Source organism: Denticeps clupeoides, chromosome 6, assembly GCF_900700375.1.
Source record: "Denticeps clupeoides chromosome 6, fDenClu1.1, whole genome shotgun sequence".
In the NCBI taxonomy this organism is placed as follows: Eukaryota; Metazoa; Chordata; class Actinopteri; order Clupeiformes; family Denticipitidae; genus Denticeps; species Denticeps clupeoides.
Window position 1 is genome coordinate 12,779,609 of NC_041712.1, and position 15,943 is coordinate 12,795,551.

The 15,943-nt window shown below is 44.1% G+C and overlaps 1 protein-coding gene across 27 annotated transcripts in view; it reads left to right on the plus strand.

Annotated features, from left to right (window-relative positions):
* The window catches only part of LOC114791987 (protocadherin beta-16-like), a 258,171-nt gene that overhangs the window by 157,995 nt on the left and 84,233 nt on the right, over positions 1 to 15,943 (plus strand). For 2 of the 27 annotated variants that reach the window (XM_028982633.1, XM_028982655.1), the window contains exon 1: positions 212 to 2,772. The exons of 19 other annotated variants lie outside the window; for them this stretch is intronic. In XM_028982633.1, coding sequence (XP_028838466.1) covers positions 343 to 2,772 — 2,430 coding nt within the window. In that variant the 5' untranslated portion in view covers positions 212 to 342. Of the gene's footprint in view, positions 1 to 211; positions 2,773 to 3,729; positions 6,274 to 7,245; positions 9,812 to 12,048; positions 14,547 to 15,943 lie in introns of those variants that run through there. 6 more of the 27 variants (XM_028982635.1, XM_028982657.1, XM_028982634.1 and 3 more) reach the window with 3 other exon arrangements.

Genomic DNA, 15,943 nt, shown 5'->3' on the forward strand with positions numbered 1-15,943 from the left:
AGTGCTGTTTACAACAAAGGCAAGTGTGAAGTTTAAACGAATATTACATCCTATTCATGGTTTCTAGATTTGTCCATATTTACTTTGTCAGTAAGCAGTGTGTAAGCTGCAGTTTCATTTCACTGACTGTGAGCGCCGCTGTTCACTGTGATCTGGAGAGTAATTCAGATGCGACCTCTCCCTTACTCTTTCATTCAGTCGGACAGAGACACAGATGAAGAGAAGTCACCTGATTACTGCTGCTAAGACGCTTTGTATTTTTTCGTAATTGCAATTTGGTTTGACGTGGACATTCCAGTTTACAATAATGATCATTTAAAAGGTCAGGAAGGAATTGACGACATGGAATATTCTCAGTTTTTCACCATATACAGGCAGTGGCGGACTGGTCTGTATCTAAAACGGCAAGTACTGCTCATCATCATTTTTATCTACATGCCAGATATTATCATTGGTCAAGCGCGGTATTCAATCCCGGAGGAAATGCCTGAAGGATCCGTTGTTGGGAATATCGCTAAGGATTTGGGATTAGAAATAACCAGGCTGGTTTCTGGTAAAGCTCGTATCGTCACAAAGGGGAGCCGCCAGTACGTCGAGCTGAACAGAGACAAAGGCATCCTGATGGTGAAGGAGAGGATTGACCGAGAGGAGCTTTGCAAACAGACGGTACCTTGCAGCTTCAGCTTTGAAGTCATTATTGAAAACCCCATCCAACTTTATCGCGTTACTGTCGAGGTGCGAGATATAAATGATAACGCGCCCGTGTTTCCCAGAGAGAACGTCCATTTAGAAATAAGCGAAAATGCGGCGTCTGGTACTCGGTTCTCTGTAGAGAGCGCGGTCGACCTCGATGTCGGTGTTAATGGGGTCCAGAATTATGCGCTAAAAATGACTGATCATTTTAAATTGGAAATTCAGAGCAAACCGGATGGCAGGAAATTCGTTGAAATGATATTACAGAACCAACTGGACAGAGAAAAACAGGAAGATTTCACGATGCTGCTCATCGCCAGTGATGGCGGAGATCCTCAGAAATCTGGTACAGTGCGCATTCACGTCACCGTGTTGGATATAAACGATAATGCTCCAGTATGTGAACGAGCTCTATATAATGTGGAAATTCTCGAGAATTCGCCCGTAGGAACCGTTATAACGACAATAAAAGCTCATGATGCTGACAAAGGGTCGTATGGACACGTTTCTTATTTATTCGCCCATGCCAGTGCAGAGACATCGGACCTATTCGAGATAAACGCAGAAAACGGTGAAATCAGGCTTTTGGGTAAATTAGATTATGAGAATGAAAAAAAATATGAAATACACGTGAAAGCTAAAGACCAAGGAGGGTTTGCAGACACATGTAACGTGATTTTGGAAATCATCGATGAAAACGACAACTCCCCCACTATACAGCTCATGTCCTTCTCCAACACCGTCCCCGAGAACGCGCCTCCAGGCTCCACCATAGCAGTTATTAATGTGGAGGACGCAGACGCGGGTAAAAACGGACTGGTGCAGTGCTCAATAAACCAAGATATTCCGTTTAAAATCGAGTCGTCTTTGTCAGATTATTACACATTAGTGACAGATGGGGTTCTTGATAGAGAATATGTTCCTGAGTACAATATCACGATCTTAGCTATGGATCAAGGAGTTCCTAAACGTCGCTCTAATAAAACCGTAACAGTAAAAGTGTCCGATATTAATGATAATTCTCCTTCGTTCCCCCACAGTGAGTATCAGGCAGTAATTGTTGAGAACAACTCCCCAGGAGTTTCTGTATTCACTGTAAAGGCGAATGACGCAGACTCCGCACTGAATGCGCGTCTGACGTATTTTTTAAGCGACAGTGATGTTGGGGGCACACCCGTCAGTTTACTCGTATCTGTGAACCCCGATAGTGGCGTTATTCAGGCATTACGATCCTATGACTACGAACAAATGAAGTGGTTTAAATTCAACGTCACAGCACGAGACGGGGGGTCCCCGCCCCTGAGTTCAGAAGTTCCTGTAACCGTAATTATCCAAGATCAGAACGACAACGCGCCTCAGATCCTCTACCCGATACAGTCAGGAGGCTCCCTGGTGGCCGAAATGGTGCCTCGCGCTGCAGATGTTGGTTACCTGGTGACTAAAGTGGTAGCTGTGGACGTGGACTCGGGCCAGAACGCCTGGCTCTCATATAAACTACAGAAAGCTACAGACAGAGCGCTGTTTGAAGTGGGCGCACAGAATGGAGAAATAAGAACTGCACGTCAGGTGACCGATAAAGATCCCGTCAAACAGAAACTGACTGTTGTAGTGGAGGATAACGGACAGCCCTCGCGCTCAGCTACAGTCAATGTGAACGTGGCGGTGGCGGACAGCTTCCCGGAAGTGCTCTCCGAGTTCACCGACTTTACGCACGAGAAGGAGAAGAATGAAAATCTGACTTTTTACTTGGTTCTGGCTCTGGCTGCCGTGTCTTTCCTTTTCATCTGCTGTCTAGTTGTTATAATATCAGTAAAGATCTACAGATGGAGACAATCTCGCCTCTTCTGTCAGTCCAACCTGCCTGTTATTCCGTACTACCCACCTCATTACGCAGACGCTGGAGGTGCAGGAACTCTGCAGCGTATGTACAACTATGAGGTCTGCATGACGACAGACTCCAGGAAGAGTGACTGTAAATTCGCCAGGCCCAGTAATGTCTTATTAATGGACCAATCATGTACAGAGACCATTCAGCGAGCCATGAAGGACAAGCTGTCTTTAGAGAATTCTCCAGACGAGGTGAGCTAAATGTTTTTGAAAACTTTTGGAGATTTTTCTTCTTGGATTATAATATTTCTATTCATAAGAATGACTTAATATTTTTTATGAACGTGAAGTCATTGTGATACACTGCAGCACAGTACACGATGCACACAACGAAATGTGTCTCCTGCTTTTAACCATCATCCTTAGTGAGCAGTGGGCAGCCATGACAGGCGCCCGGGGAGCAGTGCTTTGCTTAGTGGCACCTCAGTGGCATTGGATCTGGCAACCTTCCGATCTACCTGCCGCTTTATTAACCGCAAGGCCACCAATGTCCCGCATATTTGTAATATTTAAACTGAGAAGTAACTGGACTTTGCTAATGTTTTCACCAAGGTTGATATTTGGAAATTTTTGGGGTGCAAATGGGAATTTTCAGAGCCCATGTTTTTTGTATTTTGGGACCGTTTCATGATTTCAGCACCATGTAGATGGACAGCGCAACTGCAGATAAAAAGCTCAACGCCGATTATAGTCTAAATCAGTTTTTGATGGTCAGATCACATGCATGAACTCTTTAGTTTATTTCTTCTGTTTTTCACATGTGAGTTGTTGAAACCATGATGTGTTTTCACAAGATTTCTTCAAATGACAAGAGCAATGTGACAAATAAATCTGAATTAAAAAGACATGACAGAGCGTGTCAAATTAAAATGCTTATAAATATGGTTTGCTTAATATTTTAAACAATTAAAAAATATATCGTTTTTAATCGTTACATTTAAATGTTTCCTTTTTGTATTTATAGTCCAATTCATTCTGAAGATCATATAGTAATGAGGAAATGAGAGTGCAGTTCTGCAGTTTCATTTTATTGACTCTGAGCGCCGCTGTTGGTTTACATCTGCAGTTTTATTTTTCTGAGGACAGCCTTTTAGTCTGATCCAATAAAAGCAGAGACGGACTGAGAATATAGTCACCATTTCAACAAGGCAGAGAACGTGCGTGTATTTTTTTACTGTTTGTCGTCGATGCAGGAATATTGATATTATATTTACAGGAAAAATACTCATAACGTTCTTCTATAAAGGATACGAGGGAGTGTTCATTATGGATTTTTCTTTTTTTCATCGCACATGCAGTCAGTGGCGGACTGGTCTGTGTCTGAAATGGCAAGCAATGCTGATCATCATTTTTATTATGCCAGATATGGTTCTTGGTCAAGCGCGGTATTCAATCCCGGAGGAAATGCCTGAAGGATCCGTTGTTGGGAATATCGCTAAGGATTTGGGATTAGAAATAACCAGGCTGGTTTCTGGTAAAGCTCGTATCGTCACAAAGGGGAGCCGCCAGTACGTCGAGCTGAACAGAGACAAAGGCATCCTGATGGTGAAGGAGAGGATTGACCGAGAGGAGCTGTGCAAACAGACGGTACCTTGCAGCTTCAGCTTTGAAGTCATTATTGAAAACCCCATCCAACTTTATCGCGTTACTGTCGAGGTGCGAGATATAAATGATAACGCGCCCGTGTTTCCCAGAGATACCGTCCATTTAGAAATAAGCGAAAGCGCGACGTCTGGTACTCGGTTCTCCTTAGAGAGCGCGGTCGACCTCGATGTCGGTGTTAATGGCGTCCAGAATTATGCGCTAAAACCGACAGGTCATTTTAAATTAGAAATTACGCTACAGGCCGATGGCGGTAAATCAGTTGAAATAATATTAGAAAACCAACTGGACAGAGAAAAACAGGAAGAATTCACGATGATGCTCATCGCCAGTGATGGCGGAGATCCTCAGAAATCTGGTACAGTGCGCATTCACGTCACCGTGTTGGACATAAACGATAATGCTCCAGTATGTGAACGAGCTGCTTATAATGCTGAGACTGTAGAAAATTCTCCGTTGGGAACTGTTATAACGAGAGTGAAAGCATATGATGCTGACAAAGGTTCCAATGCGCACATTAGCTACTCATTTCCTCACGCAAATAAAGAAGCTCTGAAGCTCTTTAGTCTAAACTCCGAAACCGGTGAAATTACCCTTGTGGGGAAATTGGATTACGAGTCGGAAAAATCTTATAAATTAAATGTAAAGGCTAAAGACCAAGGAGGGTTTACAGACACATGTAACGTGATTTTGGAAATCATCGACGAAAACGACAACTCCCCCACTATACAGCTCATGTCCTTCTCCAACACCGTCCCCGAGAACGCGCCTCCAGGCTCCACCATAGCTGTTATTAATGTGGAGGACGCAGACGCGGGTAAAAACGGACTGGTGCAGTGCTCAATAAACCAAGATATTCCGTTTAAAATCGAGTCGTCTTTGTCAGATTATTACACATTAGTGACAGATGGGGTTCTTGATAGAGAATCTGTTCCTGAGTACAATATCACGATCTTAGCTACTGATGAAGGAGTTCCTAAACGTCGCTCTAATAAAACCGTAACAGTAAAGGTGTCCGATATTAATGATAATTCTCCTTCGTTCCCCCACAGTGAGTATCAGGCAGTAATTGTTGAGAACAACTCCCCAGGAGTTTCTGTATTCACTGTAAAGGCGAATGACGCAGACTCCGGACTGAATGCGCGTCTGACGTATTTTTTAAGCGACAGTGATGTTGGAGGCACACCCGTCAGTTTACTCGTATCTGTGAACCCCGATAGTGGCGTTATTCAGGCATTACGATCCTATGACTACGAACAAATGAAGTGGTTTAAATTCAACGTCACAGCACGAGACGGGGGGTCCCCGCCCCTGAGTTCAGAAGTTCCTGTAACCGTAATTATCCAAGATCAGAACGACAACGCGCCTCAGATCCTCTACCCGATACAGTCAGGAGGCTCCCTGGTGGCCGAAATGGTGCCTCGCGCTGCAGATGTTGGTTACCTGGTGACTAAAGTGGTGGCTGTGGACGTGGACTCGGGCCAGAACGCCTGGCTCTCATATAAACTACAGAAAGCTACAGACAGAGCGCTGTTTGAAGTGGGCGCACAGAATGGAGAAATAAGAACTGCACGTCAGGTGACCGATAAAGATCCCGTCAAACAGAAACTGACTGTTGTAGTGGAGGATAACGGACAGCCCTCGCGCTCAGCTACAGTCAACGTGAACGTGGCGGTGGCGGACAGCTTCCCGGAAGTGCTCTCCGAGTTCACCGACTTTACGCACGAGAAGGAGAAGAACGAAAATCTGACTTTTTACTTGGTTCTGGCTTTGGCTGCCGTGTCGTTCCTTTTCATCTGCTGTCTAGTTGTTATAATATCAGTAAAGATCTACAGATGGAGACAATCTCGCCTCTTCTGTCAGTCCAACCTGCCTGTTATTCCGTACTACCCACCTCATTACGCAGACGCTGGAGGTGCAGGAACTCTGCAGCGTATGTACAACTATGAGGTCTGCATGACGACAGACTCCAGGAAGAGTGACTGTAAATTCGCCAGGCCCAGTAATGTCTTATTAATGGACCAATCATGTACAGAGACCATTCAGCGAGCCATGAAGGACAAGCTGTCTTTAGAGAATTCTCCAGATGAGGTGAGCTGAATATTTAATAATTGTTTTGGGTGATTTTTTTCATGGTTTATAACATTTTTCTATTCGTTTTTATTAAGGACGTTACATTTTCATGAAAGTGAAGCCTTTGTGATACACTGCATTACAGTACACGGTGCACACAACAAAATATGTCCTCTGCATTTAACCATCATCCTTAGTGAGCATTGGGCAGCCTATACAGGTGCCCAGGGTGCAGTGTGTGGGAACGCGTCACCATCTCAGTGGAACCCTGGCAGGTCGGGATTCTATCTGGCAACCTTCCGATTTTCTTGCCACTTTTTTAACCGCTAGGATAATATTAACCACTGCCCTTCATATTCATAATATGTAAACTAAAAAGTAACTGGACTTTGCTAATGTTTTCACCAAGGTTGATATTTGGACATTTTGCTTTACATATTGCAGTGCAAATGGGAATTTTCAGAGCCCATGTTGTTTATTTTGTAACCGTTTCATGATTTCAGCACCATGTAGATGGACAGCGCAACTGCAGATAAAAAGGACAAAGCCGATTATAGTCTAAATCAGTTTTTGATGGTCAGATCACATGCATAAACTCTTAGTTGTTGTCTTCTGTTTTCCACATGTGAGTTGTTGAAACCATGAGGTGTTTGTTCAAGATGCCTTCAGATGAAAAGAGCAATGTGAAAAAAAATCGGATTTAAAAAGACATCACACAGCGTGTTAAATGATAATAATTATAAATATTTTTGACTTAATATTTTAAGTAATTGAAAAAACAAATAGTTTTTTAATCATTAAATTTAAATGTTCCCTTTTTAAATGTAAAGTCCAAATTATTCTGAAGTTCAGATAGTAATGTGGATATGAGGGTGCAGTTCTGCAGTTTCATGTTATTGACTCTGAGCGCCGCTGTTGGTTTACATCTGCAGTTTTATTTTTCTGAGGACAGCCTTTTAGTCTGATTCAATAAAAGCAGAGACGGACTGAGAATATAGTCACCATTTCAACAAGGCAGAGAACGTGCATGTATTTTTACTGTGGGTCTTCGATGCAGGAATATTGATATTATATTTACAGGAAAATACTCAAAACGTTCTTCTATAAAGGATACGAGGGAGTGTTCATTATGGATTTTTCTTTTTTTCATCTCACATGCAGTCAGTGGCGGACTGGTCTGTGTCTGAAATGGAAAGCAATGCTGATCATCATTTTTATTATGCCAGATATGGTTCTTGGACAAGCGCGGTATTCAATCCCGGAGGAAATGCCTGAAGGATCCGTTGTTGGGAATATCGCTAAGGATTTGGGATTAGAAATAACCAGGCTGGTTTCTGGTAAAGCTCGTATCGTCACAAAGGGGAGCCGCCAGTACGTCGAGCTGAACAGAGACAAAGGCATCCTGATGGTGAAGGAGAGGATTGACCGAGAGGAGCTGTGCAAACAGACGGTACCTTGCAGCTTCAGCTTTGAAGTCATTATTGAAAACCCCATCCAACTTTATCGCGTTACTGTCGAGGTGCGAGATATAAATGATAACGCGCCCGTGTTTCCCAGAGAGAACGTCCATTTAGAAATAAGCGAAATCGCGGCGTCTGGTACTCGGTTCTCTTTAGAGAGCGCGGTCGACCTCGATGTCGGTGTTAATGGGGTCCAGAATTATGCGCTAAAAATGACTGATCATTTTAAATTGGAAATTCAGAGCAAACCGGATGGCAGGAAATTCGTTGAAATGATATTACAGAACCAACTGGACAGAGAAAAACAGGAAGATTTCACGATGCTGCTCATCGCCAGTGATGGCGGAGATCCTCAGAAATCTGGTACAGTGCGCATTCACGTCACCGTGTTGGACATAAACGATAATGCTCCAGTATGTGAACGAGCTGCTTATAATGTGGAAATTCTTGAGAATTCGCCCGTAGGAACCGTTATAACGACAGTAAAAGCTCATGATGCTGACAAAGGAATGAATGGACACGTTTCTTATTCATTCGCCTACTCCAGTGCAGAGGCATCGGACCTATTCGAGATAAACGCAGAAAACGGTGAAATCAGGCTTTTGGGTAAATTGGACTATGAAAACGAAAGAAAATATGAAATACACGTGAAAGCTAGAGATCATGGGGGACTGACGGATACGTGTAAAGTGATGGTGGAAATCATCGATGAAAACGACAACTCCCCCACTATACAGCTCATGTCCTTCTCCAACACCGTCCCCGAGAACGCGCCTCCAGGCTCCACCATAGCAGTTATTAATGTGGAGGACGCAGACGCGGGTAAAAACGGACTGGTGCAGTGCTCAATAAACCAAGATATTCCGTTTAAAATCGAGTCGTCTTTGACAGATTATTACACATTAGTGACAGATGGGGATCTTGATAGAGAATCTTTTCCTGAGTACAATATCACGATCTTAGCTACGGATGAAGGAGTTCCTAAACGTCGCTCTAATAAAACCGTAACAGTAAAAGTGTCCGATATTAATGATAATTCTCCTTCGTTCCCCCACAGTGAGTATCAGGCAGTAATTGTTGAGAACAACTCCCCAGGAGTTTCTGTATTCACTGTAAAGGCGAATGACGCAGACTCCGCACTGAATGCGCGTCTGACGTATTTTTTAAGCGACAGTGATGTTGGAGGCACACCCGTCAGTTTACTCGTATCTGTGAACCCCGATAGTGGCGTTATTCAGGCATTACGATCCTATGACTACGAACAAATGAAGTGGTTTAAATTCAACGTCACAGCACGAGACGGGGGGTCCCCGCCCCTGAGTTCAGAAGTTCCTGTAACCGTAATTATCCAAGATCAGAACGACAACGCGCCTCAGATCCTCTACCCGATACAGTCAGGAGGCTCCCTGGTGGCCGAAATGGTGCCTCGTGCTGCAGATGTTGGTTACCTGGTGACTAAAGTGGTAGCTGTGGACGTGGACTCGGGCCAGAACGCCTGGCTCTCATATAAACTACAGAAAGCTACAGACAGAGCGCTGTTTGAAGTGGGCGCACAGAATGGAGAAATAAGAACTGCACGTCAGGTGACCGATAAAGATCCCGTCAAACAGAAACTGACTGTTGTAGTGGAGGATAACGGACAGCCCTCGCGCTCAGCTACAGTCAATGTGAACGTGGCGGTGGCGGACAGCTTCCCGGAAGTGCTCTCCGAGTTCACCGACTTTACGCACGAGAAGGAGAAGAATGAAAATCTGACTTTTTACTTGGTTCTGGCTCTGGCTGCCGTGTCTTTCCTTTTCATCTGCTGTCTAGTTGTTATAATATCAGTAAAGATCTACAGATGGAGACAATCTCGCCTCTTCTGTCAGTCCAACCTGCCTGTTATTCCGTACTACCCACCTCATTACGCAGACGCTGGAGGTGCAGGAACTCTGCAGCGTATGTACAACTATGAGGTCTGCATGACGACAGACTCCAGGAAGAGTGACTGTAAATTCGCCAGGCCCAGTAATGTCTTATTAATGGACCAATCATGTACAGAGACTATTCAGCGAGCAATGAAGGACAAGGTGTCTTTAGAGAATTCTCCGGATGAGGTGAGCAAATTATGTAATTTTTTCCCTGCTCGTTCTAATGTAGTTCATTAGTTTTTATTTACTAACTTGTTTTGTGTTTCTCTATTTTTTAAATCATATTCACATTGGTATTTACATAAATTTTTGACAGTCCGTGTGTTGCATCGTATGTCTGGTCGTAGTTGCCTTAGGGATAAGTATGAGGCGCCCCTTAGGCCATAAATCAAGAAAAACTGGCACATACATTATCTTTCTTCAATCATATAAACACAAACCTCACCCAAACACCATATATTCTTTAAAAATGTCCTTTGTTATGTGCACAAAAAACTATGCGAATGCGTACCACGGCCCTGGGAATTCAGTGAAGTGAAGTGATTGTCACATGTGATACAGAGAGAGAATAGCTACAGTGGATTGTACCATTTTGGGAAAATGTCAGGAATTTCTCGAGAGGAAGCACTGAGTCAAAACATTATATAAATAAATAGCATAATGACATCGTCGCAGATGTCACGTCCTGGTCTAGGGGTTGGGAAACATGACAACAAACAAGTGAAATGTGTGCAGTGGGAATACACAGATATCAGGCCCAAGTGAAATATTGTGCTTTTATTTACAGTGAGTAATGAACAACCAACCAAACCTAAAGTGCTATATACAACAACTACACAATTCACAGGAGGACAACACACCATGAAAGGAGAGACAATACAAATACTCAACAAAAGCCACAACTAACCACACTAATCACTAACACACAACAAAGGCTTATCTGTAATTCTTACAGAATCCAAAACTCCAACTCCAACTCTCTCCTCTCACTTCCTCCGTCTTCGGCTCCACATCAATGAGCCCTGAATGGTGGCTGGAATGGTCCTTAAGTTCTCTGTCTTCTGTCCTGTGTGTTGATTGGCTGCCAGTTGACGAGGGAATTGGTCTCCACCCAGCAGACAGCCTAAAAGAGAAACACGCACAACACAGAGCACCCCAAGCCATTCTACGGCCTAAATGACGTAACACAGACCACGCTGAATTTAGCACCTAATTCTCAGCTCCATATTAGAATTGTCCGTTCCACCTTAAATGCCGCCCTGGACATTCACACAGAATAGCATTCTGGGGAAATGGCAGGAACTACTCGAGAAGAAGCACCGAGTCAAGCCATTAATTTAATTAATAGCACAATGACATCGGCGCAGACCACGCTGAAGTTAACTCCTTATTCTCAGCTTCTTATTAGTAGAATTGTCCGTTCCACCTTAAACGCTCAGCAGGCTGCAGTACCCAGCTCACAGAAAGGAAATCTGTTTTTCAAATGAACGTAATAGAGAATAAATAATGTTTTAAATCTGTATGTAATGATGATCTCTGTGTGCACTCAAATTTTTGAAACATTACAAATATTACCACTTGTACCTGTCTTGCCCAACACCGTTTTCACAGAAAAATTCACGTGTGCTTTGAATTACCAGGTGAGAAATTTCTTACTAGAGTTCAGTGTTACCCGTGACGATTCCATTATGCTATTAATTAAATTAATGACTTGACTCAGTGCTTTCGTGGATGGTTCTGTTCTGTCTGAATGTTGTGGGCAAGCCGGCCAATGGCAATGCTCTCTGCACGGTCCCTGATTACAATATTAGCTCGCGCTTACGCAATGTATTCCTCACGCATCTGCATAGTAACTTCGCACACATACGCCCTTTTCCTCACGCATCTACATACAAACCTCGCACATTCGCCATTTTTTCTGGCCTAGAGGGCGCCTCATAGGTAAGACACTCGCCTATGAACCAGATAGGCCAAGGTTCAATTCCCACTTACTACCATTGTGTCCCTGAGCTGCACCAGGGGGACTGTCCCTGTATCCACTTATTGTAAGTCGCGTCTGATAAATGACATACATGTAAATGTATTCGGCACCCCTGTCGTCAGAAACACCCCCTTCGCAGCACACGCTAAGTGTGCATAAAAGCACATATAGAACCATTTCAGGATTTCAAAACCACATAGATGGGCATTTTATTATTTGTATTGGAGTTGACTTTAATTTGTTTATTTGTTTTTATTTATTTTTTGTCTGAGTTACATTGTTCTTTATATTCATATAATGCGTTGCTTGCAATATAATCGTTGAACAGTAAGTGCCGCTGCAGATCACAGAAAAAAAATCCCCTGACTGTTTCTTACCGTTCTTCATCTCTCCCCTGCGCTCTGGGTCAGAAACAGAATGGATGTGGCGTTGCCGACAACGGACATCGTTTGTTTTGACGTGCTCCTTTTTTTCTGAATTTTCATAAAATATCTTTGTGGATAATTTTTTTTAGCCTTTAAGCATTTAGCTGCAGTAATGATGGGATGCTGTAGATGCTGGACATGGGCCATGGTGGCTCATTGTCTGGTCATCGCGTCTCTTGGACAGATTCGGTACTCGATTCCCGAGGAGATGAGAAAAGGTTCGGTTGTTGGAAATATAGCACACGATCTGGGTCTCGATCCGACCCACATGAAGGCAAGCGGAGCTCGCATAGTAAGTGATGACAGTGGCGATTTGATCGAGCTGAATATAAACAAAGGGACTCTCGTCGTGAAAGAACGGATAGACAGGGAGCGGTTATGCGGCCAGACGTCTCCGTGCAGCCTGAGCTTCGAACTGATACTGCTGAACCCGATGCAGCTGCACAGCATTGTGGTCGAAATACTGGATGTTAACGACAACCCTCCCGTCTTTAAAGAGGCCGAAATAGCGCTGGAGATCCTCGAATCGGCGCTGCCGGGCACTCGGCTGTTGCAGGGCAGCGCCACGGACGCGGACGTGGGGAACAATGCGCTCCGAGGATATGCGTTACATCCGACGGACAGCTTCAGCATTAAGACAAAGACCGGCACGAACGGGGGTAAATATGTGGAACTATATCTCAACGTCCCTTTGGACCGAGAAAAGGCGCAGACGTTATCTCTCACGCTGACTGCGTTCGACGGCGGCGATCCGAGCAAATCAAGCTCCATGAAAATAAATATAATCGTCCTGGACACCAACGACAACGTGCCCGCGTTCACGCAGCACGTCTACAGAGGCGAGGTCGCAGAGAACGCCGGGCGCGGCGCCGTCGTCGCCTCCGTAAGCGCGTCGGACGCGGACGAAGGTCCTTACGGTCAGGTTTCGTACCATTTCTCTCGCGACTCCGGAGAAGGCGCCGAGGCGTTCGCAATAGATGAAGAAAGCGGTGATATCACCGTCCAGGTGGATCTTGACTATGAAAAGGTAAAACACTACGAGTTAACGGTGGAGGCCAAAGACCAGGGTGGCCACATGGATTCTACTAAAGTGATCATTGACGTAACGGACGTTAACGATAACGTGCCCGTAATTGCGCTCACGTCCTTTTCAAGTCCAATAGCCGAGGACTCGCCCAGTGGCACCACCGTGGCGATCATTAACGTCCGAGACCTGGACTCTGGTAGCAATGGTAAAGTTGAATGTTCGGTGAAGGACAAAATTCCCTTTGCCATCCGGTCCTCTCTGAAAAACTACTACACCTTAATAACAGACGGGAAGTTAGACAGAGAGACGACCTCAGAGTACAACATAACATTCACAGCGGTCGACAGTGGAGAACCTCGCCTTTCCACTGAGAAGACCATTTCTTTGAAGGTCTCTGACGTGAACGATAATGCGCCTGTTTTCGAGCAGAGCTCCTATTCCGCCACCATTAGCGAGAACAATTCCCCCGGCGCGCCGTTCTTCTGCGTCCGAGCGAGCGACGCTGACTGGAATCAGAACGCTCGGGTCTCCTATCTGCTTGTTGACTCCGAATTCAATGGAAACCAGGTATCGTCTTACATATCTGTTAACGCCGAAAGCGGGGCTCTTCATGCCGTCCGCGCGTTCGATTACGAGCAAATGAAGTCCTTTGAAGTGCAAATCACAGCTCAGGACGGCGGTTCGCCACCTTTAGCAAGCAACACTACTGTAAAAATATACATACTTGACCAAAACGATAACGGGCCTCAGATCCTCTACCCGATACAGTCAGGTGGCTCCCTGGTGGCCGAAATGGTGCCTCGTGCTGCAGATGTTGGTTACCTGGTGACTAAAGTGGTGGCTGTGGACGTGGACTCGGGCCAGAACGCCTGGCTCTCATATAAACTACAGAAAGCTACAGACAGAGCGCTGTTTGAAGTGGGCGCACAGAATGGAGAAATAAGAACTGCACGTCAGGTGACCGATAAAGATCCCGTCAAACAGAAACTGACTGTTGTAGTGGAGGATAACGGACAGCCCTCGCGCTCAGCTACAGTCAATGTGAACGTGGCGGTGGCGGACAGCTTCCCGGAAGTGCTCTCCGAGTTCACCGACTTTACGCACGAGAAGGAGAAGAATGAAAATCTGACTTTTTACTTGGTTCTGGCTTTGGCTGCCGTGTCGTTCCTTTTCATTTGCTGTCTAGTTGTTATAATATCAGTAAAGATCTACAGATGGAGACAATCTCGCCTCTTCTGTCAGTCCAACCTGCCTGTTATTCCGTACTACCCACCTCATTACGCAGACACCGGACGCACAGGAACTTTACAGCAAATGTACAATTACGAAGTCTGCTCCACCACTGATTCGCGTAAGAGTGACAGTAAATTCGTCAGACCTGGCAGTCACAGTGTTCTGTTAATGGACCCGAACTACGCCACTGCAGAGACATTGCATCACACACTGAATAAGCATAACCTTCTGGATGATGCCAATTCATCTGAAATGGTAAGAAATTTTCTTAACGATAAGAAATCAGAATGTGGGTGGAATGTTTTTTTTCAGTTTTGTGACATTGATGTCTACATGCCTTTTGTGGTTGTTATTTGTCATATTTAACTGCAGTGTCAGGGCTGCCCTCTGCTCACCAAGGGTGATGGTTAAAAGCAGAGGACAAATAGCTCTTGGAAGGTCTTTGATGCTGTCCATCACAACTTTTCCCTCAATGATAATCTTCAGTGAGGCTAGACTCAGATGCATAGAGAAGGGCAGCACTGCCCCTTCATACTTAATGTGGAGGATAACAATGTCAATGTGTCGGAGCAGTCATCATCACATTCCTTAATAAAACATAAAAGCTCAAAAATGATATTACACCCAAACTAATCAAGAACATTTAGACAGAGACAGACCATTATGAGTATGGGCCAATCCTCATCTGGTCTTGGATCTAAATATCTCAATATCGATGCTTTCATTAAATTCCTGCTTAAGGTTCTTGCTCACAATGTTGTTGAATTCAATGCACACCTAAAATATAGAGAATGCAAAAGTATTAGTCAGATGAGCAAACAAAATTAACCTTCTCATATGTGCATTAAATAATCAATGTTGAATAAAATAAGAGAGGATAACATGTTATATCAAAATGATATGAAGATAAATATGAATAAAAAAAACACAGCAATTATCACTGTCCCTCTCAAACATACCTGATCTTAGGTAAAAACATTTACATTTAAGGCAATTAACAGACAGCCTTATCCAGAGCGACTTACAACGTGCTTTCAAGGGTGGTAGTAGCCTAGTGGGTAACACACTCGCCTGTGAACCAGAAGACCCAGGTTCAAATCCCACTTACTGCCATTGTGTCCCTGAGCAAGACACTTAACCTTAAGTTGCTCCAGGGGGGGACTGTCCCTGTTACTACTGATTGTAAGTTGCCCTGGATAATGGCGTCTGATAAATGCTATAAATGTAAATGTAAATGTAAGTTACCATCAAAGAAGTGAACAGTTTTTGTTCATTAGCACCCCAAACGATGAATACAAAATAAAATACAATAATGAATACAATAAAAAGAGCAGACCACAATTAGACCAAGTTGCTTATGAACCTCTTTTCTTCTGAGTGAAAACATTAGAAGAAAATCTTTTGTTGCATCATTGCTCCATTTGGTGTTTTTTTTTCCACATTTCCTGAACCAAGTCTTTGCGAGCCGTCTCAAGGGCAGCATGTTCAAATCCATCCGAAAAGTTTGGCAGGTAGTTAAGTTCACCTTTCTATGCCTTCTTGATCGTCTTATTAGCTGGCTCCTCTTTTTGCTGAATGACCTCCCTGTTTACTTGCATTTACCACAACATCAAGGCATCCTGACCTTCTTCACTTTTGTTCTGTAATTAGCC